The sequence below is a fragment of the Pinus tabuliformis genome, chromosome Q, assembly GCF_031772625.1.
Source record: "Pinus tabuliformis cultivar Carrire ecotype Pingquan chromosome Q, CPIR1, whole genome shotgun sequence".
Taxonomy (NCBI): domain Eukaryota; kingdom Viridiplantae; phylum Streptophyta; class Pinopsida; order Pinales; family Pinaceae; genus Pinus; species Pinus tabuliformis.
In genome coordinates, this window is record NC_142296.1 from 1,010,039,756 (window position 1) to 1,010,067,256 (window position 27,501).

Here is a 27,501-nt window from a genome sequence, read left to right on the forward strand (position 1 = left end):
AAATGGAAGCCATTTTTTCGACTCTGTTTCTTGTCATTTGCTTTCCTCATGAAGGGAAAATCAATAAGGTTGATCAATTGGGTTATTCTCCAGTTGATCCTTGAGCAACTTCAGACTCTACTTTCCCCTTAGTGGATAACCCCTGTCCGCCTACTAAGAATCTAGGAGTCGGGATGTACTCTTCATTGATGGGTACGTTTGAACTTCCCCGTCCTACGGCTAGAATAGATACAATTTCATCCTCCAGGGACCCTTTACGGAAAGAGTTTGTCCAAGCTCGTTATTTTTCGGATCCTGGACCCTTATCTTCATCTGCGACCACATCGGATGACGGCAAGGTGGGTGAAATAGAATCTCTTACGTCTGCAGCAGAGCCTAGATGTGAATTTATAACCAACTCTACAAACAACCATTCTACTCCTTCCTTTTTGAATGAGATAGATGGTGATGTGGCTCATCCTCGGAACCTTGATTCCAATTCTATGTTGGATTGCTTAGATACTGTTTTTCCATATGAAGAAGCGATATTCGAAGCAATGACAGTTGTAGATCGGCCTTTGGAGGATTTACATCGTAGGTCATGTTTTCATTCCCCTTTGCATGAAGTCAAATCTAGGTCCTCCAGTCTGACTAGCAATGTTTGTACGGTCCCTTTGGCTCCAACACAGTCACTTGTTGAAGGAAGTATATTGATTGGTTCGATAATTGTACCGATAAACATCCCTAGGAGCAAGTGGGTGGAGCCCCCTGACGGGCTCTACCTTAAGAAGTACTTTTCTTAGCAGCTAGGCTTCTTTGTACATTATGTATATTTGTACATATCTCATCGAGAGTTTTTGATATCAACACTTTTTGGTCTGCTGTGGCAGGTGTTGATGGATGACTTGGTCTATTTTGGGTTCGTCGATGGTGCTAGTCGGCACACTCGAAATCTCGCTTCCGCAGTTTGGGTACTCTACTATCCAACTGGTTAATTGATGGTATCAAGGGGCGTATGCATTGGTCCCACCTCAAATAACATGGCTGAGTATACTGCTGTCATTAATTTACTATCTGAGGCAATTTCTTATGGAATTGACTCGTTGGTAGTTTATTTTGATTCACAATTGATAGTGTCACAATTGAACAACATTTATTGGGTAAGGGATCCATGTTTATTTCGCCAGTATTTAAGGGTGAGGTTGTTGCAAAGATCATTTACTTATATTAATTGTTTGCACATTCCAAGATCTCATAATTGGTTAGTTGATTCTATCGCTAATCAAGCATTAGACTGGCACATCAATCATTCATCACAATAAAATCAAGCATCAAAAAGTCAAAATGTATATATATATATATATATATATATATATATATATATATATATATATATCATAAAGCATCTCGAGTGTACATAAGTCTGTCCAAAAATATACAAAATTGGGACTCAAATGCCCATAATCATGTCTGGTATATCTAATTCCCTAGCTCAGGATGAGCGGCTAAGTAGGAAACTACTGCATTGGCACACGTCAAAAAGTGCGAACCCAATCACGTGGCATGCCAACCACATGATGCTGCATATCCTCAGGAAGGTCCTCTACAGCAGCCATCGGTACTCGGTGAGTTAGTCTCACCAAGTGTCGTTGAACTGTATGTAGAAGTTGTTCTGTATCAGCAGCCGCCTCTTCGGCTCCTCGGCCACGCCGTCCATGCCGCAAGAACCCATCTGGTCATGCCGGCCCAATATCTGGAACATGATCATCATATTAGTCATTTGAATCCCATCAAAAACATTTTTCAAAATTCATTATTATATTTTAAAAATCCAAAAAAAAATTATAAAATGAAAATACTTACCAATGTCGCCCCATGCTGCGGTCGGTGGTAACGCTAGATCAGGATCTCCTCGGAAATCCAACCCAGCATAAGGGTAGTCATTTATGGCGATGATCTTCTGATCCCACCAGGTAAAGAAGTCATCGTCAAATGCAGTCCGTGGGACATCCCCACCCCCTAGACGTTTCATCAGGTCAGCCCACCTGCTCATGCGTGGATCTCGTGGGGTGCTGATGGAAACTGCTACCCTAGGGCGGAGTGCTGGGACCCTCTCAGAAAAGAAAGAACACATAATAGTCTCATATCCAAAGTTTTTGGTCTTTCCCCTCTTGATAGAAGTGAACTAGCTCTTCATGCTAGCTAGAAGAGGAGTACACCAGTCAAATACAGTGGTGAGACAGTCAACTGCCATGCTCATGGTTAGCCGTGATGCCTGGTGCAAAGAAGTTGATCCGTTCACTCGAGCTATGGTGAACATGATTATCCTCAGCGGTAAACTCGCCACATGTGTGATGGAGATTTAACTTCCAACCTTTTCTAGATGTCTTGGGCAATATATTTGTACGTAGTCCTCGATCGAGAGACTGCTCCATGTCCTGCCCCGGGAATGTACTACCTCTCCCCTTCAAGAAAGGCCCGTGATGAAATAGATATCTTCCACTTCTATCCTGAGTGGCATCTGGTCAATCATAAAGGCATCCTCCTCGATATTCCAGTAATCAATGAGCATCTCAAGCAGACGTGTGTTTGCTTTCATATTCGACAGTTTGAAGAATTTAAGCAAACCACATCCCCGTAGGGCATCCAAAGCATCAGGATCATTCATGACCTCATCATCCACTGCGGTATGCTCTCTTTCTCGCCAAGTGACCAGCATCCTAAAGAAAATTTCAACCATTAGTTTTTTTTGTTGAAAATGTTCGCGGCATATACATGGGTCCCTTTGCACACAGTCGCGTGTAGGGCCCACGTGTACGTGGGTTTCATATTACCAACCCGCGTATACGCCGCGGTGAAATTTTTGGCAAAAAATTCAACGGTAAAACATAAATTAAAAATTCTAAAACTAGTCACAATCAATTGCAAGACAAGTATAAGAGTTACCTGGGGATTTTGGAAGAATCTGAACGGTTGAATTTGGCGTATGGAAAGTTTGCTTCTTTTGCTCCACTTCTTTGCTCTCAAACTCAAATGGTGAAAATGGTGAGTCCAAAAACTCTTTTATAGGTTTTGAAAATTCAAAATTTTTCCAAAATTTTGTTTTGTTTGGCCTCATGTGACTTTTAACTTGGGAGCTTGGAATGTCGAGAATGGCTTGATTTTCAGGACATTTTGGATGTTTTTTCGACAGTTTCGAGATGGTTCCATGATTGCTGAACCGTCATGGAAGGTATCGTTTTCTCATTGGCATATAGGTTAGGGAAGCCATTTTTCCGTTGCATATGCATGCTAGCCTCCATTTTTCGATACATCTGCCATAGGGTCAATCCCATCGTGTTATGGTTCGTAAGCCATCTTCACTCGCTCATTCTTTAAATCATGACACGGTGGTAGAAGCCATCCTGTACATGGGAATCCTAGTTAGCACTTCACTGACATTTGTTTCCCATGCTGCTCCGATCTGAGTAGGCTCGGGATTCCTCTTTAGTCCCGCCATGACTTATGCGATGAAGCCTCATTCCTTTTTTCTTCTTTGCTTCATTCTGGCCTTATACCCTAGAGGCTCTTTTGTGTTGAGTTGTACTACTGCATTGCATGTTGACTACTTGCACCTTTTGGCCTAGAGCCGGCTTCACTTGGACTCGTGTTTAAGCCAACTTTTGACCATGATGATTGCAAAATCAACCTTGCATACCTTTGAATTCTGCAGCTTGACACACCTTGACCCGTGGAAGGAACACACCTTTGAGTGTCATTAACCAGTTTTCACCTCCCTGCATCGAGCATAGGAATCTTCCATTCCCAGGAACTAGATCATCTGTTTCACCGACACTCGTTCTTTCCACTGTACCATAGCATTCTTTTATTCTTTTTCAAGCTTAACAGAAAAATACAAAAAAAATACATATTCCAAAAAGAGCGGGAACGAGACAGTATTTCCATTTATTGTTGGCAGCTAGAGTCAGTCATGTCGCCCTTGAACAAAGCACTCAAAGCAAAGTCTCCTCCGTCTGGGCAGGATTTAGTTTGACTTAGGTATGCCTTAACCTTGTTATTGAGTCAGTTCCCCCTGATTGGTTATCTCTTCCAATCATATGGAGGGTTCGTTCATGCCTCCTGCATGATGAAATTATACAGAGTCATCATATGTTGCCATATAGTCACATTGAGTCATGCTTTTGTTCAAGGGAAGTTAGCCTGAGTTGGCCTCTCTGCAGTGTCTCTTGACTCATTTTTTAGTCGGCCATCCCTGGTTGTCAATATCATGTCTATCATCACATCAGTTATATTGGTCCTTTACTCATGCCGGTTTGAGAAGGTCTCCATTGACTTCTTGCTAGCGGGTCTTGTCCTTATCGATGACGACATCTTGCTCTGAGGACGGGCCTAGAGTTGCACCCTAGCCCTATTTTCATTATTGATAGGTCACCTTGTGCTCAGCATCGATCAGTATCATGGGTCTTTGACTGAGTGGTTTCTCTTGTGTTCAACATCAACTTACATTATCACACATTGGGATTCGTGCAGTACCTTGGTTTCCATTTGACCCTATTGGTGGATACCTCGCCTCTGTGTCAGCTTCCATTATTGGTTGGTTCAGAGGGTTTCTGTCGTGCACTAGCCACATCTTGTGTACGCCGAAAACGTACTTTGGTTGGGTTACTACATTTCTTTCGTCCGATTACTTCCACATTATTGGCCTACGGGTTACACTCATGCTAGATTGATGAAGGATGCCTTAATGCCTTCCTTCTAGTGGATCTTTCCCTTTCGACTCCGACTCATTGCTCTGGGGCAAAGATCTAGAGTCCATTTGGCAGTACCTTGGGGTTTGCAGTCATTAGTGGCAGATCCTTCACTATTGACAACGAGAAACCATCATTGTCTCCTGATCGATAGATTCTTACAGGTGTTCGACTCCAGCTCATCTATTCACACTTGTTAGATTGTACTAGGTACCTTGACGCTCATTATCATTATCAGTGAGTATTCTTGTGTTTGTTAACGGTATACATCAATGACCGGTAATCAAACGATTTCTCACATGGTCGACTTCAGATCATTTATTCCCATGGTGTAGAAATGTACCACGGCGGTCGGTGAAGACCTCAGGTTGTATCAGCATTCATTGGTTCACTTAACAGTTGCTCCTGTTGTTGCTAGTTGATACCATTCCACCTTATATGTTGCAGTCAGTCATGGCGACATTCTATATGCTGGCACCTGAGTTTGTAGTGTAGTACCATCCTATTCCATCATGTTCAGTTGGTACCTTTTGTGATCAGCTCTCGATATTAGTGATCCAGTTCATCCTTTAGCATCATTGACATTCTTATATGTGATATTCAGACATGTACTTGTTCGATCATGATCAGATGATCCATTATGTTTTTCCAGTTCTTTATACTTGTATACTTAGTGGATCCGCTTGTACTTGATATGCGGACATGCTTTACTTTTTCTGAGCATGGGTATGCCCGCCTCAGACAGTGTTTCTTTCTGATCTCCTTTTGTGGCTTGGCAGGCTGAACTTTGGTGAAGTCCTTCTCGGTTTTTGACAGATTTCCTTTCCATGTACTTGCTTAATACATTTCGGCCATCATGTACCCCTTCTGACCTCATATATTAGGGGGCATCTGTTATAGCTCCAAATCTCACTCTTGGGGTTTGTGATGCTGCACCCATGGCCTAGGGCAACCCCTCCTTCCAGACCTGGTCCAAAATCTAAAAAACAGTGTTTTATTCCCTATACGTGACATTGCCCTGAGCTAAACGCGTGTATACACGGGTCTGTGTATACCCAACCCGCGTATATGTCTTAAAACACTTAAAAAAAATTAAATCTCCTTAATTTCGGGCGGAGATCGTGGGTTTTACCTGCTGATCACATGTTAGTGCCCGTGGCCCAACTGTTCCCAACGAATTCCCAACTAAAAAACTACTTTGGAAGAAGTATAAAAAGGCTTCAATGGGAAGGCCTAAGGGAGGAGAGAAGAGAGAGAAAGGTTATTATGCTGATATTTCCCTGACCAGGTTTGAAGATCCTTGTGCCTCCTGCACTTTCCCCATTTTTACAGGAAACTCTTGTTTCCTTGTGTGATGATGTCCATTTGCTACTTGTTATATCATGGAGTAAGTCATGGAAGGAGTTTGTTAAAGGCTTGAGACTGGACGAATCCGGAGGACGGTTCCGCTTGGAGCCTGCAAAAGGATGACTCAGGTGAAATTATTCCTTTTTGTACTTTATTTGTCTATAATAAAAGAAGCACTTGTCTTTGTTCCTGCTATAAATCTTCTTCATGTTTATGATATTCATGTTATAATTCATATGTGAATGGTTGTTTAATTGCCTAACTAACTACCTTTCTTTATAATATGAAGATGGTTTCTTTATAATGTTTAGTCCATATACTGCTGTACTTTCTTGAATTGGTTGTTTTGCAGGTCAAAGGAGCAAAAGGAACTCCAAGAAGGGTGTGGACCCTGGAAGGACCTTCTCAAATGTAGGACCTCAGGTACGCCCCTTATCGTAGAGTTTGCTTTTATTAGCATTATGGCTGTATGGAATGTGTGTTTCTCTGTATAGACAACTTTCAGTCTACAAGGATATCAGCCCAAGACCCTAGGGGAACTTTTCCCTTAACACCCTTGAACTCCACGTTTAGCTTTTGGACATCGAGGAAGAGACTGACCAAGATTTGGGTGAACAAGATCATCTTTTGGATTTTGTGAACCATTTCATTTATAAGATTGTACAATTTATTGAATAGCTTAGTGTTGTAATCTGTTTTAAAAAAAATTAATAACATTTATTAAATGACTTCTAATTTAATTATCTAATATTTAGTTATGATGTAATTATAAATTTTATCAAACTATAACTATTAATTATTCAAAACATGAATTTAAATGTATAAAAAAACTCAATATTTAAAAAAAGAGAATATTCAAATTATATAAGTCAAATTTATATTTCAATTATTATTAAATTTGAAACCAAAACTATAAATAAAAAGAGTTGAACCATAATTTCATACATGTTTTAAATCAACATCTAAAACTATTTTTGTTTGGTTAAAATCTCATTTTCCTTTAAGATAAGGAAACACGCCCAAAGCATTGACTCATAAGATTAAGAAGAAATCTATGTTGGAAAGCTTATAGAATCTCTCAATTTGACATAATGTAAGTGATTTCTCTTTATCTTCTAGGTTTCAATGGCATATTGTTTACTGATCTTTATCTTCAATGATTTTTTATATGTCAAGATTCTTCTTGTGATCTTTATCTTCAATGATTTTTTATATGTCAATATTCTTCTTGTATGCCTTATGATGTTTCCTTTGCAACATCTGGTGCAATTGCTAGTTCTTAAAGCTCTGAATCTTACCTCCAAGTTCGTTAACCTTGAAATTCAATTCCTAAGCTCGTTGAAATATACCTCAGGTCAACCATATGTTGACCTTTATTAATGCATGAAATTTCAATAATTTCCCTCTTTTAATTAATGCTACCGTATTCTACATCAATCTTTTAATATTTTAATCTCATTTACCTTCAACTATCCATTAAATAATAATTTTTATTTTTGTTTCCAAATATTACAATTATTTTAATTACTCTATCCCAATAATAGATTATTTAACCCTAGTAATTTTTATTAATTACATTAGCCTCATGGCAGATCAAATTATTGTTGAGAAAATTCCTCGTGGCTAAATTTCAAAGACTCTTTGATTTTCTTCAAAGATTAGTTGATTTTCTATTTTTTTTCTAAAAAAAAATTCACCAATTCCATATTTTCTATAAAACAATTGCTCAAATTTTATAGCATAAAATTATTTTATGTTAAAATTTGCCAATTTTTTATAGAGATTATATAATCATTAGAAAATAGAATATTTTCCCAAAATTTATTGTCAAACATTTTATAGTTTTGTTGTAGCGCCTACAACCACCCTCCAAAATTTTGCCTTAGCCTGTTTTGAAGCCTCCCTACCAACCTTCATAGCAGCTTGCCTTGCTTCGTCAAGTACTCAAGCTTTAGTGTCTTTCTTGCACAAAGGAAGCCGATTGATCATAGTTGATCCATTCCCCTCACAGGCTGCTTACCTAGACATGGTCTAGCTGCAGGCTGAGCAGCTTCCCAGTGAAATTTGTGTATTTCTAGAGAGAAACCATCCTTCCCTCCAGGAATTGCGCAATTCCCTCTAATAGCCTACTGGGCTCAAGGATTGTGTAATCCTGTCAGCCAGCCCTCCCAATAGGATTTGCGCAATTTTTCCCATCAACAGGCTGTTTAGCCTAGGATTTGCACAAATCTAGGCAGCAGTCAGCTGCTCTGCCAAGAAATTGCGGAATCTTGGGCAATCAGCCAAACTTACAGCCAGAAATGCACATTTTTCTCCAGCATTCGAGCAGTCGCTTAAATGTGCAGCTGAGTTTAGTTGTTCCCTCTGGGACCGAGCAAAATAGACTTGCATTATAGGCTGCTTCTCCCAAGGCAGCATCCACAGGCATCCCTTGTCTCAGGGATCTATGTTTAGCAGTTGAAGGTTACATGCAAGGAGTAATTCATAAACCTCCCACCAAGTGTCGCTTCCCCTAGATTTGTGCCATTTACGTCACAACCTCGATGTTATCAAAACTTGTCAACCGGATGCTGCAGAGCTCATTCCCCACATCAACCTTGTAGCTCTGACATCCCACACCACATCTAGGAGCAGTCGGCACATTCAACTCAACTGTTTTGGGGTAAGCTCGTTTCCCATGCCTTGTGTTGCATTTCTATCGCTTTTTGGGTTTTCACTTGTATGAATATTGTTTGCTTGATTTCTTTGAACCCTTGCTATCATTTACATGTATACTAGCTTGTTCTAGCATTGTTTCAATTTTCGTTTCTATCTCACTGTTGTTGCATACATGAAATTGTTTTGCACGGACATTCGCCCAACCGGAGAACTGCCTCACCCACATGCATGTTGATCTGTTTGGTCAATCTTCCATTCATGTTTTGTATGTAATGTTTATCACTTTTTCTATCACTTAGTGTCGCCATGCATTTCATCGACTTGCTTTTAGTTGCCCGTCGGTGAGTCGGGCTAACCTTGGCCCAGTCTTTGCCTTCACCAAGGCTGCATTACGCAATCTGGAGAAGGAAGGCTCACCTTCCTCTCCAGATTTGTGCATTCTAGCCCAATATTGGCCTCCTGCACTGAATTACACATTTCTGGAAGTCAGTGGCTGCTTGGCCCAAAAATTTGTGCAAATTTGTCCCTGGGCGAGCAGTCTTTCCCAGCTGGAATTTCGCAATGTGCAATCCCAGCAGCCAACTGCCCAACTAGATTGCGTATTTTGCAGTTCCAATAGTCAGTCAGTGTCCCAGCAGCTCATATTGTGCCTAGTGCAGTCTTGGCAGTCAGTCTCCCAACCTCCCGGCTGAAATTCCGTAACCTTCATGATCATTCACCCAGGTATGTTGCAAGTCAGCTCTCATGTTCATTTTGGTTTTCGACTAACAAATTTCTTTCTATGAGTGTTTCCATGTCTCTAGGTATCACAGGTGTTCATATAACTCTCAGCAGTACAGGTCCAATGGTTTCCAAGAGAGCAGAGATGATGACACCATTTAGAGCACACTTGGGGATGCAGTCAATCAAGTGTCCATCGGCTTACCTACTCACGAAGACATTAAGTTGTTCATGGACAAGGACATCAAGCAATAGCATCACAGTGAGAAGCATCATGAACAACAGCTGAAGGTAGCATTAGCAAATGAAGCGAATGCAAGAGGAAGGTTGTTGACAACATAGAGGCGGAGCAAAGTTGCAAGATCAAGAAAATCCACTGATAATGAAAGCAACTTTAGAGACTCAGGCTATGAAGTGACAATGCGACATGAAGATCGTGCGAAGGCAGAACATCAAACAAAGAAGGAGTTGCATGTGCTGAAGCAGCAACTCAGGAAAAACATGAATCTGCACAAACAGTGAAATGAGTTGCAACAGGAATAGGAACAACAGTGGGTGCAACATGCAATCACGGATGGAACTGCAATAGTACAAGTTAAGGATCCATCCCATAAGCTGAGATAGAGAAAACATGGTGAGCACTGTTATTGATCGCATGAAAAGGATCTAGAAGCATGCATGTCGTTGAGCGCAAGCATGTAATCCAACCCATTTAACACACTCACCAAGGCGAAGACAAGAAGCAAGTCCAACTAGGGTTGAACATGCACTTCAGAAAGTTGATGCACATGACCACCAACACACACTGGAAGATCAACACGGACACTATGCATCAGTGTGTTTCTGGTTCAACCGTACCCAAGAAGACCATGCACATGTTAGCAGACGAGTTGGATGAAGGGGTTGAAACAATGCACCAGTTGCAACGAAGGCAAGAGTTCACTTCAGTAAGATGTCACCATGAGGTGGATGCACACCATCACGGACGACCAAGCTTGGCATCAACTCACCAGCTTCACCATCACAAGCATGTCAAAGAGTTGGTCTCACCATAGTGGACCAAGTGTCAATGATATCTTGCAAGGCTTGGTCAAGCCATGTTGTCTCACATGAGTACATGTGCATTGTAATGTTGAGTCATGTCAAGTGTAAGGCGAGTGTCAACAATTGGATGTAACAGTCATAGAGTAGGTGAAGAGTCATGAGGGTAGTTGAACTGTCACAAAGGGGAATGTCAAGGGTCACCCAACCCTTTGCTATAAATGGTCCCTCATAACTCATTGTATGGGATTTTGGTCAACCAAGCTTCTACTAAGACTATCTTGAAGAAGGCTTAGATAGTATTGTAATGCACCTTGGCTTCTCCACTGCATGGAGCTAGTACATCTCTTTGGAGGAGCAGGCGGATGTGGCTGTAACGTTCCACTGACGAGGCTAGCAGGTTTACATGGTGTATTGTATGATTGTGACTTACACTTCCTTATATAATAAAAGCCAACACATTTTCATACATATGTTGTTATTGTAGTTGGACTGCTTCGGTTGCCTTAATGATATATGTTGTTTAACTTACGTACTTTGATATGAACTGATTTGTATGCAATTATATGAATCTTGTTGTTAATGTGTTGCATATGTTGTTAATGTTGTCACTGTCCGTGTTGACTAGTCTGCCGGACATCAGACATACCTTTCTCTGAACCTTGTTATATCAACCATCACACTCATCTCAGAATGATCCATGAGTGTTGTTCATGTTATCTTACCTTGTATGTTGTGACTGTTGCATCCATGTCGACTGCTCTGTCAGAAGTTGTGCATGTCCTTGAAGTTGTGTGTTCCTGGCCAAGTTGGGACTGATCCCTTTCAACCTAGAACTCACGTTCACCTTCCTCTCCCTTTGAAGTGTTGGAACCTCTCATATTCATTACTTGACTCACTACATCAGTCACACCCTTGCTACTGATAGAGATATTACTTGCATCTATGCGACATCGTGGTCAAGGCATCACCTTACAACCCATTGATGGGAATCCTACACCAAACGATCTGAGGTCTAATTGGGACTTCTTACCGAGGATATCCCCTTGACATGTTTGAGGGTCCAACACCATCAACATTTCTGGCACTAGAAGTAGGGCCTGATGACAAGCACTGTCCTCTCATCCAATTCTAAACCTTTTCATATCTTTCATGGAGTCTTGCATTCTTCTTCCCCCGAGGTGTTTTTTGAATCGTGAAGATGTCTCCATCTCGGGGAAGTTGCTTGATCTATTTTCCACTCACATGTATGATGGTGAAGGCGAAGTGGCCTGGCCTGAGCACTTACATAAATTTATTTCCATGATTTATAAGGAAGATGAGTTTACTGACGAACAGGCTGGTTTGCTGCTTGCATACACACTTCACGAATCTCCATTTCGTTGGGTCTCAGCCTACTAGCTGACACCGTGTACTCATGTAAGCACTTCTGTGATCTTATTGAAGACGCGTTCTATCATTTTTATCCAGACCATCTTGACCCGAAATAGTTACAGCAATGGACGGCTCCGCATGAATCCATTATTGATTTTCGGCAGCGCTTCCGTGACTTGTAGTTTCAAGATCCAAGGAGCCAGATGAAGTTCACTTATCTCTCAGACCGATTCAAGTACTGCCTTAAGAAAAATTCCCATCCCAAGAGGAATCTTGATGTCAAGCCTCGCTCAAACTTCTTCGTTGATGGAACTCCACAATCCCATGTGGGAGCACGTACTATCTCAGTGGACTGTCCACCTCCCTCTCATTCAATAGTTCCACCATCTCTTAGTGATGTTGAGGATCATGTTCACACATCTGTTTACTCTTCACACCCTCCTAACATCACTCCACTCAATTTTAGCGCAGAGTTGGTTGTGAGTCCTTCGAGTTCCCATATACATTATTTTTTTTGACCTCCATCTTCCCACTCAGGTGGTCCTCCAAATGATGTTGTCTTGTGTTTGTCCATTTCAGACTCTTCACTTCTTGTGAATGAGGAACAACCCACTGACGGAGTTGGTGTTGCAAAACCAACATGTGCTATCATTCATGAAGAGTATGAGTGGGAGCTTGAACATCAAAACTCGGCTAAGGATGACTCCCTTCCATCCGAGCCCCCTCCATTCTTTCCTAGCCTCATAGGTGAACTTGCCATCCATGATTTTGCGTATGTGTCTTCATCCACGGATGCACCCATTGTTGATCACTCACAGGACTCACTGGATGTTATTCCATCATTCGACAACATAGAGGATAAGTTATTCATTAAATATCCACTTGATCCTTCATCTGTCTTTTCCAGAAACACAGAGGATGAATTTGTTCGCTTTTCATCTACCCCTTTGTTTGATTTATCCGATCATGAGGATGTTGAAGAATTCATTGATTTTTTTGATCGTGGCGGCCGTGATCCATTTTCTTCCAATTTTGATCATGATCACAAATCTATCGTAGTTTATTTTTTGAAGCCATTGGTGTATGATGATCTACCTAATGATGAAGTTGAGACACCCAAGACTGTCAAGGCACTTCAGCCCGAGCTGATGGCTATGTCAGGTCCTTGTTCTCTTAGGGTTAGTCTCGCTTCCGATCATGAAATTGTTCAATCACCCAAGGCTCCTCATCACTCAGCTATATGCATTGATGATCCATCTCACACACAGATCACACTTCCTCCACTCGAACTGCACGATCCCATTGCTCATGCATTGGAGGAGTCTTACATTGCAAGCACTCATGTGCGATGCAAGTTATCTTTGTTTTTTTTGTTTTCTTGCATGTCTCGGTCAAGAGTGTGCTTTTTGCTTCAAAGTTGCACGTACTGTCACACAACACCATGATAAGTCCACGAACTATCCGTCATGCACCCACACTCACTTATGTCCCATGGGCACTTTGAAACATGAAGTGTGGTTGTCTTCACTGTTATATCTTTCTTGTTTTCTGGTATGCACAACTGGGTTACTTGTGGACCAAGCCCTAACCAACATGGGTCTACCAATGTGCCTGTAGCTGCATTGGAAATATCACTTCACGCAATCAGGCCCATGCATTGTTAGTGTAGGAGTAGGAGTAGTGTTTGCTTTCAGTTGTTTTCTTGCATTCTTGTTTTCTTACATGCTTTGTTTGCTTATTTTTTTGCTTGCTTGTTTTTTTACTTGCTTTGCTTTCATTTTTTCTTCTGCTCTTACTTTTCCTTGTTGATTGATTATTTCGTTCGTTAGTTTCATTCGTAGGTTAGTTTTGAATGAAACCATGTGTGACTCATAAGACGAGCTAGGTAGAGTACAAGAGGGTTTGTACAACTATCACTATTTGGTTATCTGTCATCTTGCCTCTGTATGATGAACTTGTTACTCTTATTCCATGATACGTCAAAGGAAAATACGTACTCTTCAAAGTGAACCTTGGTGTAAGCACAACGCTTACACGCTAACTAGTGTCACCTTCTCTAGTCGATTGTTTTTGGGTTAACCCTTGTTAGCTCAGTCAAGTAGAGTAAGGTGAGGGGGAAAACCTTAATAGGGAAGTCAAAGATACATTAAACTACTTCTTTGCTAGAACAACCTCTTCTGCTCTCAATAAGTCGGGATCCCTCTTCCACCTCTGAAATGAATAAGTGTTATGCATAGTGAAAATGAAAAATGAAAAAAATGAAATGTCAAAAAATTCAAAATGAAAAATGAATAAGGTGAAAGAAGAGAAAGGCTTCCTGCGTAGGGAGGTGATGCAAGTAACTCCGTTGGGTTACTGACCAGGCTTGTTGGCAGCAGAGCCATGCTTGTGTTCCTATGTGACTCCACCAGGGTACTGTCCAGGCTTGCTGGCAGTGGAGCAACACCACAGATGAAACTAAGACTCTGACGACTATACTGCTTGTGCACCTATATACCCCTCAACCCCCATTGAAACAATTTTGTTGCCTTGGCTTGGAATTTGTGTCAATCGACCAAGAGTCTGGAAAATGATACATCTTACAATCAAGCTAGTGTGAAGCCAAGACGAGCTGAGAGCTAAACAGTACTTTCAGAGGTGTTAGACTTGCTTTTAACGAACAAGGTCCATTCAGAGAGTTGGAGTTCTACCAGTGTGTCGCAAAGTGTTGCAGTGGCTACAACCACCCTCCAAAATTTTGGCTTAGCCTATTTTGGATCCTCCCTACCAACCTTCACAACAACTTTCCTTGCTTCGTCAAGTCCTCAATCTTCAATGTCTTTCTTGCTCAAAGGCATCCGATCAATCACAGTCGATCCATTCCCCTCACAGGTTGCTTACCCAAACTTGGTCCAGCTATAGGCTAAGTAACTTCTTAGTGAAATTTGCACATTTCTGGAGGGCAACCATCCTTCCCTTCAGGAATTGCGCAATTCCCTCTGACAACTTGCTGAGCTCCAAGATTGCGAAATCCTACCAACCAACCCTCCCAGTAGGATTTGCACAGTTTTTCCTATCAACAGCTGTTCAACCCAGGATTTCCACAAATCTGGGGAGCAGTCAGCTGCTTTGCGCAGAAATTGCGCAATTCCCTTGGGCAGTCAACCAAGCTTACAACCAGAAATTCACATTTTTCTCCAGTAGTCGAACAGTCGCTTGCATGTGCAGCTGAGTTGACTGGTTCCCTCCGGGACTGAGAAAAATAGACTTGCATGCATAGGCTGCTTCTCCCAAGGTAGCATGCAAACGCATCCCTTGTCTCATGGATCTATGTTTAGCAGTTGAAGGTTACATGCAAGGAGCAATTTAGAAACCTCCCACCAAGTGTTGCTTCCCCTAGATTTGTGGCATGCGCGTCACAACCTCAATGTTATAAAAACTTATCAACCAGATGTTGCAGAGCTCACTCCAAACATCAACCTTGCAACTCTGACATCCCACATCACATCTAGGAGCAGTCGACACATTCAGCTCAGTTGTTTTGGGGTAAGCCCACTTCCCATCCCTTGTGTTGCATTTATATTTTTTTTTGGGTTTTCACTTGTATGAGTATTGTTTACTTGATTTCTTCGAATTATTGTTGTCAATTACATGTATACTTGCTTGTTCTAGCTGTGTTTCAATTTTCATTACTATCTCACTACTGTCGCATGAATGAAACTGTTTTGCACGGACGTTCGCCCAATCGGCGAATTACCTCACCCACATGCATGTTGATCTATTTGCTCAATCCTCCATTCATGTTTTGCATGCACTGTTTATCACTTCTGCTATCACTTAGTGTCTCCATGCATTTCATCGACTTACTTGATTTCAGTTGCCTGTCGACGAGTCGGGCTAACCTTGGCCCGGTCTTTGCCTTCACCAAGCCTGCATTACGCAATCTGGAGAAGGCTCGCCTTCCTCTCTAGATTTGTGCATTCTCGCCCATCACTAGCCTCCTGGACTGAATTGTGCATTTTTGGAGGTCAGTGGCTGCTTGGCTCAAAAATTTGTGCAAATCTGTCCCTGGGCCAACAGTCTTTCCTAGATGGAATCGCGCATTGCACAATCCTTGTAGCCAGCTGCCCAACTTGATTGCCCATTTTGCAGTTCCAAAAGTCAATTAGTCTCCCAGTAGCTCAGACTCTCCCTTGTGCAGTCTTGGCAGTCGGTCTCCCGACCTCCCGACCGAAATTACACAACCTTCATGATCATTCACCCAGGTATGTTGCAAGTCAGTTCTCATGTTCATTTTGGTTTTTGACTGACAAATTGCTTGCTATGAGTGTTGCTATGTCTCCAGGTATCATAGGTGTTCATCTACCTCTCAACAATATAGGTATAATGGTTTCCAAGAGAGCGGAGACAATGACACCGTTTAGAGCACGCTTGGGGATGCAGTCGATCAAGTGTCCATGGGCTTACCTACTCACAAAGACATCAAGTTGTCCATGGATGAGGACATCAAGCAACAACATCACAACGAGTAAAATCATGAACAACAGCTGAAGGCAACATATAGAATGCAGTGAATGCAACAAATGAAGCGAACACAACGAATGCAAGAGGAAGGTTGTTGAAAACATAGAGGTGGAGCAAAGTTGCAAGAAGAAGCAGATCCACTGATAATGAAAGAAACTTTGGAGACTCAGGCTATGATGTGACAGCGTGACATGAAGATTGAGCCAAGGTAGAAGATGGAACAAAGAAGGATTTGCATGTGCTGAAGCGCACATGCAGCAACTCAGGAAAAGCATGAAGATGCACAAACAGTCCAATGAGTTGCAGCAGGAACATGAATAGCAGTGGATGAAACATGCACTCATGGATGAAACTGCGCCAGTACAAGTTAAGGATCCATCCCAGCAGCTGACACAGAGCAAACATGGTGAGCAGTGATGTTGATCGCATGCAAAGGATCTAGTAGCATGCATGTCGTTGAGTGCACACATGCAATCCAACCCATTCAACACACTCACGAAGGCGAAGACAAGAAGCAAGTCCAATTGGGGCTGAACATGCAATTCAGCAAGTTGATGCGCATGACCACCAACACACACTGGAAGATTAGAATGGACACTATGCATCAATGTGTTTCCAGTTCAACCATACCCAAGAAGACCATGCGCATGTTAGTAGACGAGTTGGATGAAGGGGTTGAACCAGTGCACTGGTTGCAACAGAGGCAAGAGTTTGCTTCAGCAAGATGTCACCATGAGGTGCATTGACACCATCACGGATGACCAAGCTTGGCATCAGCTCACCAGCTTCACCATCATAAGCATGTCAAAGAGTTGGTCTCATCATAGCGGACCAAGTGTCAATGACGTCTTGCAAGGTTTGCTCAAGCCATGTTGTCTCCCATGACTACATGCGCATTGTAATGTTGAGTCATTTCAAGTCTAATTCGAGTGTCAACAGTTGGATGTAACAGTCATAGAGTAGGTGAAGAGTCATGAGGGTAGTTGAACTGTCACAAAGGGGAATGTCAAGGGTCACCCCACCCTTTGCTATAAATGGTCCCTCATAACTCATTGTATGGGCTTTTGGTCAGCAAGCTTCTACTACGACTATCTTGAAGAAGGCTTGGATAGTATTGTAACGCACCTTGGCTTCTCCACTACACGAAGCTAGTACATCTCTTTGGAGGATTATGCGGATGTGGCTATAACGTTCCACTCATGGGGCTAGCATGTTTACATGGTGTATTGTATGATTGTGACTTACACTTCTTTATATAATAAAAGCCAACACATTTTCATGCATATGTTGTTATTGTAATTTGACAGCTCCAGTTTCCTTATATACGTACTTGTATATGAACTGATTTGTATGCAATTATATGAATCTTGTTGTTAATGTGTTGCATATGTTGTTAATGTTGTCACCGTCCATGTCGACTACTCTGCCACACATCAAAGAAACCTTTCTTTGAACCTTGTTATATCAATCGTGACACTCATCTCGGATTGATCCGTTAGTTTTGTTTGTGTTATCTTACCTTGTATGTTGTGAGTGCCTTATCCGTGTCGACTGCTCTGCCAGAAGCTATGCACATCCTTTGTGTTGTGTGTTCCTAGCCGAGTTGGGACTGATCCCTTTCAACCTGGAACTCACCTTCACCTTCCTCTCCCTTTGAAGTGTTGGAACCTCTCATACTCATTCCTTGACTCACTGCATCTATCACACCCTTGCTACTGACAAAGTTATCTTACTTGCCTTTGTGCGACATCGCGGTCAAGGCATTACCTTACAACCCACTGTTGGGACTCCTACACCAAATGGTTTGAGGTCTAATTGGGACTTCTTACTAGGGAGATCCCCTTGACATGTTGGCGGGTCTAGCACCATCAACAAGTTTGCATATTAGGAACTAGTAAAATTTGTCAAGGTTTATACACTTTGTTATAAATTTACATCCTTCAAAATTTCCCTACTTATTGGATTATTTAACTTATTATGATAACTTTTAATCTTAATTTTCAATGGCTATCTAATTTTTTTAATCCCTTTTTTGACAATGGTTATACAAAAAAAAGTAAACATTAACACCAACACATTTTTCTAATATTTTAGCTTTATTACTCCCTAATGATGACTGGAGTATCCACTAAAAACATTGGAAAACTCATTCATTTACACATAGTTCATTTCTAGTAAGTTTAAACAACATGACGACTAAATGTGAAAACTTACACACTCAAAAGAAAGTGAGAGGTGCATATTAACTACTATGTCAAACTCTTAGTAACTTTGATTCCTAAAGCCAATCATGTAGCATGTGTGTCCATAGAAACTTGATTACACAAACTTTGTATGCATTGGAGATGTGGAACACAACTACATAGGTTGGAAATTAGGAAAACGGGCATTGAGTCCATCCAAACTAAAAGTCCATGATGCACTTGAGACATGATTCTCATTCCTTCTATGTTTGGCGAGTTAGTGCATCAAATTGCGTCAAACTACCTAACATTATTGAAATGAAAAAATCTGATGTATCAAATTTAATAATGCTAATATTGGATTATTGCAAAATTATAAATAGTATAACTTTATTATTCGTTTGACTAAATATCAAATAATATTTAAATATGAAATTATATTCAAATATGTGAGGGCAAATAAAATAAGGAAAATGAAAATTTAATAGCAATTGGAGATACTTGACACAATAACATAATGTCAAAAGAGTTTGGATATTTATAAGAAGATAAAAGGAGGATTTAATCAAGCGATGGGGATTTTCAAATTTGAACCATGGGAGTATTGATTAAATGTGGGAAAATATGTGTATTGGACTTGAAAATGGATGCGTAAAGATCCAAAGACGGAAATGGTCCATGTTAATGGAAAGGTAAAGCCTCTAGTGGTGAATGGCCCAGAGGGAAAATTGCAACAAAGGTATTCATAGTAGACTATCCAATGACAACAATGACCCTCTATTTTTAGTTAATTATTTTACTTCCATGAATTTTCTACAATGCTTTTTTCATTTATATGCATTGTCCTGGCTCCATGTCCTCCTAATCTGTTGAAACCATGAGAGAAATTTAATGAAATGTAGCTATTGAAAATAGGTTAGATTTGGATTCTTTCATTAAAAATTACACCTATGTAACCTCCCCAACTTGAGAAGATGATGCAACCCCAATCGACTATCCTTTTTATCTAGGTTACTCTCCTTAATGCTCTCAACTAAACTTTATTCTCCAAAACATGCTTTACAACAAACCTAAGACTCGTAATATTCTTAAAAAAAGAATGTTGAATAGTAATTTCTCAGTAGATGGCTTCCTAATTGTGTCCTTATTAGAGAAGGACAAACCTTCTCCCTAAAACACCTTGAAAATTTCTTATCATGATCATAATCCAAAGGTGGAGGGATGTCCTATAGCTACATGAGGAAGGGTTTTATGCATGGAAACTTGGAGAGTAAGACATAATTATGCACAAACTCAAGTGAATAATCCTAAATTACCATATATTACTATTTATTTGTTCCATATTTTTTTAAATATATATGTTTTTAACTTATATATAAAAAAATATATTATAAAATAAATACTTTAATATTATTATAAATTAATCTTATCAATATTTCCTAATCATTTAATTTATATAACTATACTAATATACCCCTAACTCTAATTATAAAGATAAATAAATAACCATTTCACAATTATATATAATAAAACATTAAAAAAATCATAAAATGCTACATCTAAATAATGATAAATCCCTATTGAAAAAGAAAAACCCCATGAAATATACCTTGAACATAAGATAAATCACTTTATAAAATATAAATGAATTTTGAATATACAAAAATATGTCACCGTTACAAATAAGCTGTTTACTAAAAATGTAAAATGAAATCGTCTCACTATTCAACGAGTAAAACCAGCCATTCTTGCATTTTAAAAGCTTACAAACAAATCATATATTTTCCGACATATATGATATCATTGGATTAGAACAAGTTTGATTTTATTTACTTATTGCTTATGCTTTACAGTGGACTAATAAATAAAGCATGGCTTTTTAGAAAGTGGTCTTCTCTTTTCCAATTAAAACGAAAAGAAAAGCGAATCAATCGCTATAAAGAATCGAGAATTAGATTGTGTGGATATATAAAGTTTATTTTAGTACAAATTCTTCATTATTATATAATTAATATATATAATAATAATAACATTTAATAAATATTATATAGATTGAAATATATGTATTACTGAATTTGTGAGATGTAAAATAATCGTGAAATTGTTAAAGTTTTTTTTGTAATTATATATATATATATATTTATTTATTTATTTATTTATTTATGAATTCTAATTCACACGCAACATATCTTTTAAATTTTAAATTATAAAATTTGACTTACATTTTTTTTAACTTGTTAAATTACCAATATATAAATGTTATATTTATGATTTTTATAATTTTTTAGGAAAAAGTATATGCTCTCGTATATTAAGTTAAGTTATACACATTAACAAATCAAAAAAATAAAATATAAATAAAAAATAAAAAATCAGATCTATGATCTATATAAATAATTAATGATAAATGTATTAGTAAGTCATTTGATTGATCGATGATGTATGTAATAAAAGAAAGTCGGAAGGTGGAGGTCACTGCAATTGGGGTCGTTCAATGAGGAGCACTAGTTTTGGGGTCTTTCACTGAGGAACAACAATTTTGGGGTCCTTCATTGAGGAGTAATAGTTTTGTCATTTTTTCTCTAGCGGGCGCTACACAGGGGTTTCTCCTTGCATGTGTTGGCCGTTGCTACACACAATAGGGGTTTCTCAGGCCTCTCCCGTGCATCTGGGGTTCCTATAGGGTTTTCTGCCCTGTTTCTATGCAACCCTGTTTATGGGTGTGATGGGTTTCTATGCAACCTGAGATAGCTAGGTGGTCTGTCCACAAGTATTATATATTGTGGGATTTACCTTCTTGGGGTTTTTTCAAGCCCCTTTTGATTTTTGTGGCACATTTCAAACTTATGTATATGTTCCATGGTGGGTTTTTTAGTGGTCGGCTTAAGTGCCCTATTTTGTTTCAACAACTTCTATGGTGAGGGTTTTTGACATATTGGTTGGTTTTTGTAATGTCTTCGGCTATGGTTGTCAATCTGAATTGTATGTTTGTAGGCATGTGCAATATATTGTATGTTTGTGGGCATGTGCAATGTATCGTATGTTTGTGGGCATGTGCAATGTATCTCAAGAGTTATTTTGACATATATGCTATAAGCATGACTATGTAACATCTTTTTATCTAATAAAAAGTTGTCATTTTTTCTTTTAGAAAAAAAATAAAAAAAAATTAATGATAGGTGTATTAATAAGACATTTTTTATAGAAAATTTGTTATTTCAAAACTCTTATAAAATGTGTTTAAACATTATTGGTATGAAATCATCCATTCAAAACATAACATACATAAATAACAATATATATATATATATATATATATATATTTCAAATTTAATTTTGCATATTTTAATATATAACATTTACCATTGTATCATAATATGATTTATGTATATATATAAATAATAAAATAAATTAAAAATTAAAAAAAATAATTTATATTCATTTAATAATTTAAATTTATTATTTTATTAATATTTTATTTTTTATTGTCAAATTTTACTAACACAATTAATTAAGAATATGCCTGGTCAGCCACTTGACGAGTATCAAATCTCATGAATTAAATTAGTTGTGCCTTGTGCTACAAGAAGGAGCCTAAGACGAGTGTAATCTCGTTTAACAATTCAAACCTCAAAGATTACAGAAACCATTTTTATTTTTTATTAAATTAAAATAAAACTCAAAAATAATATTAAAAACATTTAAAATGAACATTATAATATATTTATTAACCGTGCCGTCATAATTCCTCATCAATGCGTAAATAATAGACTATTTAATTAGATTTCATATGATTTGATTCCATACAATACCCGTCCTAATTATTCTCTCGTGCACTTTGCACATTTTTCCATAAAGCAAATAACTATTCAGAGTTTGAGCGGTCCCTCTGCAATATGGTACACGCTTTGAAACATCCGAGAAACATCCGAGAAAAGTAGATGCGTTGTAAAACAATTTGCATAAATTTCAAACATATGATCAATGATTTGAAGTATCCCAGAAAGTATCCAAGCGTCGTCCTAAAGTGACTTACCTTGACTAACAAATTGACCGTATTCACAAGTTCATATACTGAGTTTATCTCGATTGCCGATTCTCCGAATATTCGGCAATCGGACGGACAAGGATGCCCGTTCCTAGAGGAATGATCACTCACAAATATTAACGGAATACTCCCTTGGCGGTGCTTCGGGATTTCCTCTGACCAGGGGCTCTGAAGAATCGGTGTTTCATAAAATGGGAAGGTTTAATGGCTACTGCAATACGATATCATTACAGTGCATTTTCTTAACCTGCTTGCTATTCATTAGTTTTCCTTTGGGAATTTCGGAGTTACGAGCTTTCAAATGCACGAACGATACTGGTTATTTTCACGGAAGTAGATTTGAGAGAAATTTGAACACTGTTATGCATGATCTTGTTAAGAATGTAGAGAAGACAGGATTTAACACCACTTGGCATGGCGAGAACGCAGAAGAGAAGGTGTATGGCCTCGTCCAGTGCAGAGAGGACGCATCGCCACAAGAATGCTCTAGCTGTGCACAGGAAGCAAGCATCACGCTTCAACAGCTTTGCGAGAATGACATAGGCGGCCTAGTGTGGTTCGATGTGTGTTTCTTGCGCTATGATAATTTCAGTTTCTTTTCAGTCTTAGATGCCCATGTCGTTTCTATTCTCCGCAATTCCCAGACTGTGAAGGACAATACGGCTGGTTTTCAGAATGACGTCAAGGATCTACTTGGTTCTCTGACGGATGAAAATTCCGATCTCGTGAGCAAGGGATTAGCTGTACAAATCGCTGCGTCATCTTTCTCTGGAACGCGCAGGGTTTTTGGTTTGGTGGAATGCTGGAGAGATTTGCCCATAGAAGACTGCAAATCATGTTTGTTAATAGCGCTCAAAAAGCTGTATCCTTTTATGGTAAAAGAAGGGGGCGAAGCGTTGTTAGGAAGTTGCAGAATTCGGTTTGAGACATACGCCTTCTCCACGTTATTTCCCAGCAACGCTACAGTGCATCACGGTATTGTGCAAAACTAGTTTCATTAAATTGTGCAAAACTAGTTTCATTAAATTTTATGCCTTTTAGATTGCCTTTTCTTTATTGTTGAAGTTCTGATTATTTGAGTTGGACAAGAATTCCAGTGCCCTGGTTTCTCAGAAACATAAATGAATGTTTATGCTACAGACAAATCTTCGAAAAAAGTGGCCATGGTGTGCGGATTTACTGGAGGCGGATTCCTCGCGTTTGCTATATGGCTGTTTATATTTATAGCGCGAAGAAAAATGAGATCCGTGACTGTGGCGAGACGAGTCCTGGTCACACAAACGCAAGGTAGAATTTTTTTCTATAGTTTTTTTGTTTTTCCCCAAATATAATTATTGCAGTCCGTGTAAATAAATTTGTAGTATTTGTTTGTAATGTTTTAATTTATGGTGACTAATTTCGCTTAGCTTCTCTGCTTTTATCAGATTCGGTGAGACGTGAAGATGCCTCAGGATCATTGTTCAATCCCCAAATACTGTACACCTTGGACACATTGACAGAAGCAACAGGGAATTTTCATGAAAATAATAAGCTTGGAGAAGGAGGCTTTGGTCCTGTATACAAGGTAAGCTGCAGAGTGTTTTAGAATGGTATTGGGTTTGTAATTTAAAATGGTATTGGGTTTGTAATGGAATGGAAATGCTCATTTTACAACTCACTTCACATCAAAAAAATTAAATCCTTCTAAATGGTATTTAATATAGATCTATACTAATTTATGTAAAAATATAGTAAAAATGTTAAAGTTTGATTATTTTATTCTGCTTTTAGGGTATAACTTCAGATGGGACAGAAATAGCAGTGAAGAAGCTGTCTGTAAGATCCTCCCAAGGAACATCGGAATTTATGAATGAAGTGAAGCTCGTAGCCAAAATTCAACATCGGAATCTTGTACAGCTACTTGGTTGTTGCGTCGATGGACCAGAAAGGTTGCTTGTTTACGAGTACTTGCCCAATAAAAGCCTTGATAACTTCATTTTCAGTAAGTAATCCTTAAATTTCTTCTTCTGTGTAAATGACTGTCTATGTTTTGGACTGTAATGATAGATAAATATTGGATGATCGGATGTTTTACAGACTCGGAAAAACGCAGTGTTCTTGATTGGCAAAAACGCTATAACATCATTATGGGAATAGCTCGTGGCCTTCTCTATCTTCACGAGGATTCACATCTGCGAATTATTCATCGAGATGTTAAAGTAAACAACATTCTGCTGGACGATAAGCTGAATCCCAAAATAGCAGACTTTGGATTGGCCAGACTTTTTCCTGATGATGAGACTCATGTTCACACCAGAGTTGCTGGGACATAGTAAGCAACTGTTTTGCTTACCTTTTAGAATATTTAGGAAGAAGAGTGGAGGTTAATTATTGCATAGATGTTAGGGAAATGAGCTATATTACTATTACCTTTAAGCGAATTTCTCATATGATTTTTCTGGTTTTCTTTATCATCAGCGGTTATATGGCTCCAGAGTATGCAATGTTAGGGCAATTATCTGTCAAAGCAGATGTTTACAGTTTCGGTGTTGTTCTTCTTGAGATTGTGAGTGGAAGAAGAAACACTGATATGCGCCTTCCTCAGGAAATGCAAATCCTTTTAGAATGGGTGAGCTTCGATATTATTTTTTTAATCACTTGGTTTGGAAAATTAACTTCAGATTTTGGGAGAAACCAAGTTAAATTGGGACTCTAATCTTATATTTCCTAATTAATTATCTAAATGCAGGGATGGAGACTGTTTAATGGTGGAAATCTGCTGGATATGATCGATCCGACAATAATTAGATGTTGCCCTCAGGAACAAGCATTGAGATGCATTCGTGTGGGTCTTCTGTGCGTACAGGCTGATGTGTCAAATCGCCCAGCAATGCCTGATGTTGTTCTCATGCTGTCGGCCAATTCAGTCGCCATACCGAATCTGACGAAGCCTGCTTTTGTTAGTCTCAGCTTTGGCGGGAATGCGTATGCAAAAGATGGAGCTGTTTCCACGTCATCTGCCCATTCTCAAATCCAGCTATCAGACTCAATTGTCTCAGGATGTTCTTCGTCAATTATGAGTTTGGAGGGTAGATAGAATCTTGTCAGGCTAGTTTCATAGTGCACCAAAATTACAAATCTCTATTTGCGATATTGTTGTCGATATTTTTAGCGAAATAATTTGTGATAACCTGGGGTTCGAAAGATTTATTTTATTAGAGGTTGAATTGTAATTTAAATGTTAAATGTTATTAGGAAGAACATAATATTTTTGGACTGGACTACAGCAGAGTAGTTACGTGAAGAATTTTTCGTAATTAGATTGAATTTGCTTTTTTGATTAAGAAAGATTTAAACTCCTCTTTTATAGGGTAGAGTAGTTACGTGATCAGATCATCAGATTTAAATCCATCAGATCATGATTTTCTATGTCTGTCTCTTTTTCAGATGATCATCTATCGATCTTTTCAGATCTATCATGTCCATTTTGTATATACTCAATATAATATAAAGCTTTTTCTTCTGGAAAAAAAAAGGGTAGAATAGTTACGTGATGATTAGAGTAATTACGTGATGATTTTTCGTAATTAGATTGAATTTGCTTTCTGGATTGAGTGAGATTTAAACTCCTCTTTTATTGAATTCAAAGAAATAGACCAGAGATGAAAAAGAGTAGTTACGTGATGATTTTTTCGTAATTAGATTGAATTTGCTTTTAGTTATGTTATTAGGAAGAATTTTTTTTTATTTTTTTTTTTTTAATTATTTTACATCAGATTTTCGCTTCTATAGCATTTTTTTTTCCTGTTTTAATTTTTCTTCCAATTAGAAATGTGTGATTGCTTCTTAATGGTCCAGTTCTTTTACTCTATTTTTTAAAATTATAGTTTGTTGAATTGTGGTTATTTCTTGCTCTAGATTGGTTTTTTCTTTATGAATGTTTACAAAGTCGTTAATGTTCGATTTTTTGATTTTCTTCTTGAGATATTTGAGTCGATGTTGGAAGCGAACATGACGGGTCACAGAAGAGATTTGATTCATGCCATTATTTTTTCACATTGCAGAGAATTCACAGTGCCTAATCTATAAAGCTTCAAATTTGAAGGACCAATTCGTAGGGTTGCCTTCTAGTCCACAAAAAGCTCAATAGGCCAGTGATTGAAACCATGACAAGGAAGAATTGAGGCTTCAAAGTTTGTGCCCGAAATAAGAGTGACTCAAGAAGGAGTCTATCAAGCCAGGAAGTTATTTTTGAAGAGCCTTCCCTATTATTATTCCATGCGTGTATGCCATTATGAGTGCTCAGATCTATAAATTTGGATACATTGATGAATTATACAAATAGAGAGCTTTCTTTGTCAAGCGTTTGAATTTCCCATTTCTTTTTATTTAAGATTCTTGACCATATTAAAATCCCCTCCTATGATCCAAAAATTTCCCCATATGAGTAGAGGTTTTTTGGAGGTTTTGAAGGAAGAATTTATTTTCAGCAGGAGTGTTGGGGCCATATACATTGGTTATGAAGCTCAAATTGGTAGAGCCAATATGTTGGAAATTGGCAGTCAAGATTCTAAGAAGGGAAAGAGGAAGGGTTCCAAGGAATGGCAATGCCTCTTGATGTTGCTTGAGCATCCTAGGCTAGATAATCATAGTTTTTCATAATGGTCTTAAGAAGGCCATTGAGGGAATCAAAGGAGCATTTTGTTTCTAGAATCATCATGATATCAATATGTTCTTTACGAATTTTGTTTTTTAGGATTCTTTGCTTGGACTTTCCATTGAGACCCCTAGTGTTTAAGCAATGAATTTCATTGATGGTATTAAGAGGAGGGTTGAAAGATGTTATCCATAGGCAATACCCTACCAACATTTAGTAAATAATCTCCTAAATATTGTAGCAATTCACTATTGCCTTTTATTC

General features: G+C 38.7%; 1 protein-coding gene across 1 annotated transcript; it reads left to right on the forward strand.

Moving 5' to 3' along the window:
- Nucleotides 1-22,615: 22,615 nt before the first annotated feature.
- LOC149222914 (cysteine-rich receptor-like protein kinase 15) lies at nt 22,616-25,854 on the forward strand. The gene is made up of 7 exons (XM_089383190.1): nt 22,616-23,576; nt 23,742-23,888; nt 24,026-24,165; nt 24,372-24,582; nt 24,678-24,912; nt 25,059-25,209; nt 25,330-25,854. Exons 1-7 carry the CDS (start codon nt 22,793-22,795, stop codon nt 25,675-25,677), a joined length of 2,016 nt encoding a protein of 671 aa, XP_089239316.1. The 5' UTR covers nt 22,616-22,792; the 3' UTR covers nt 25,678-25,854.
- The last annotated feature ends 1,647 nt before the right edge of the window (nt 25,855-27,501 follow it).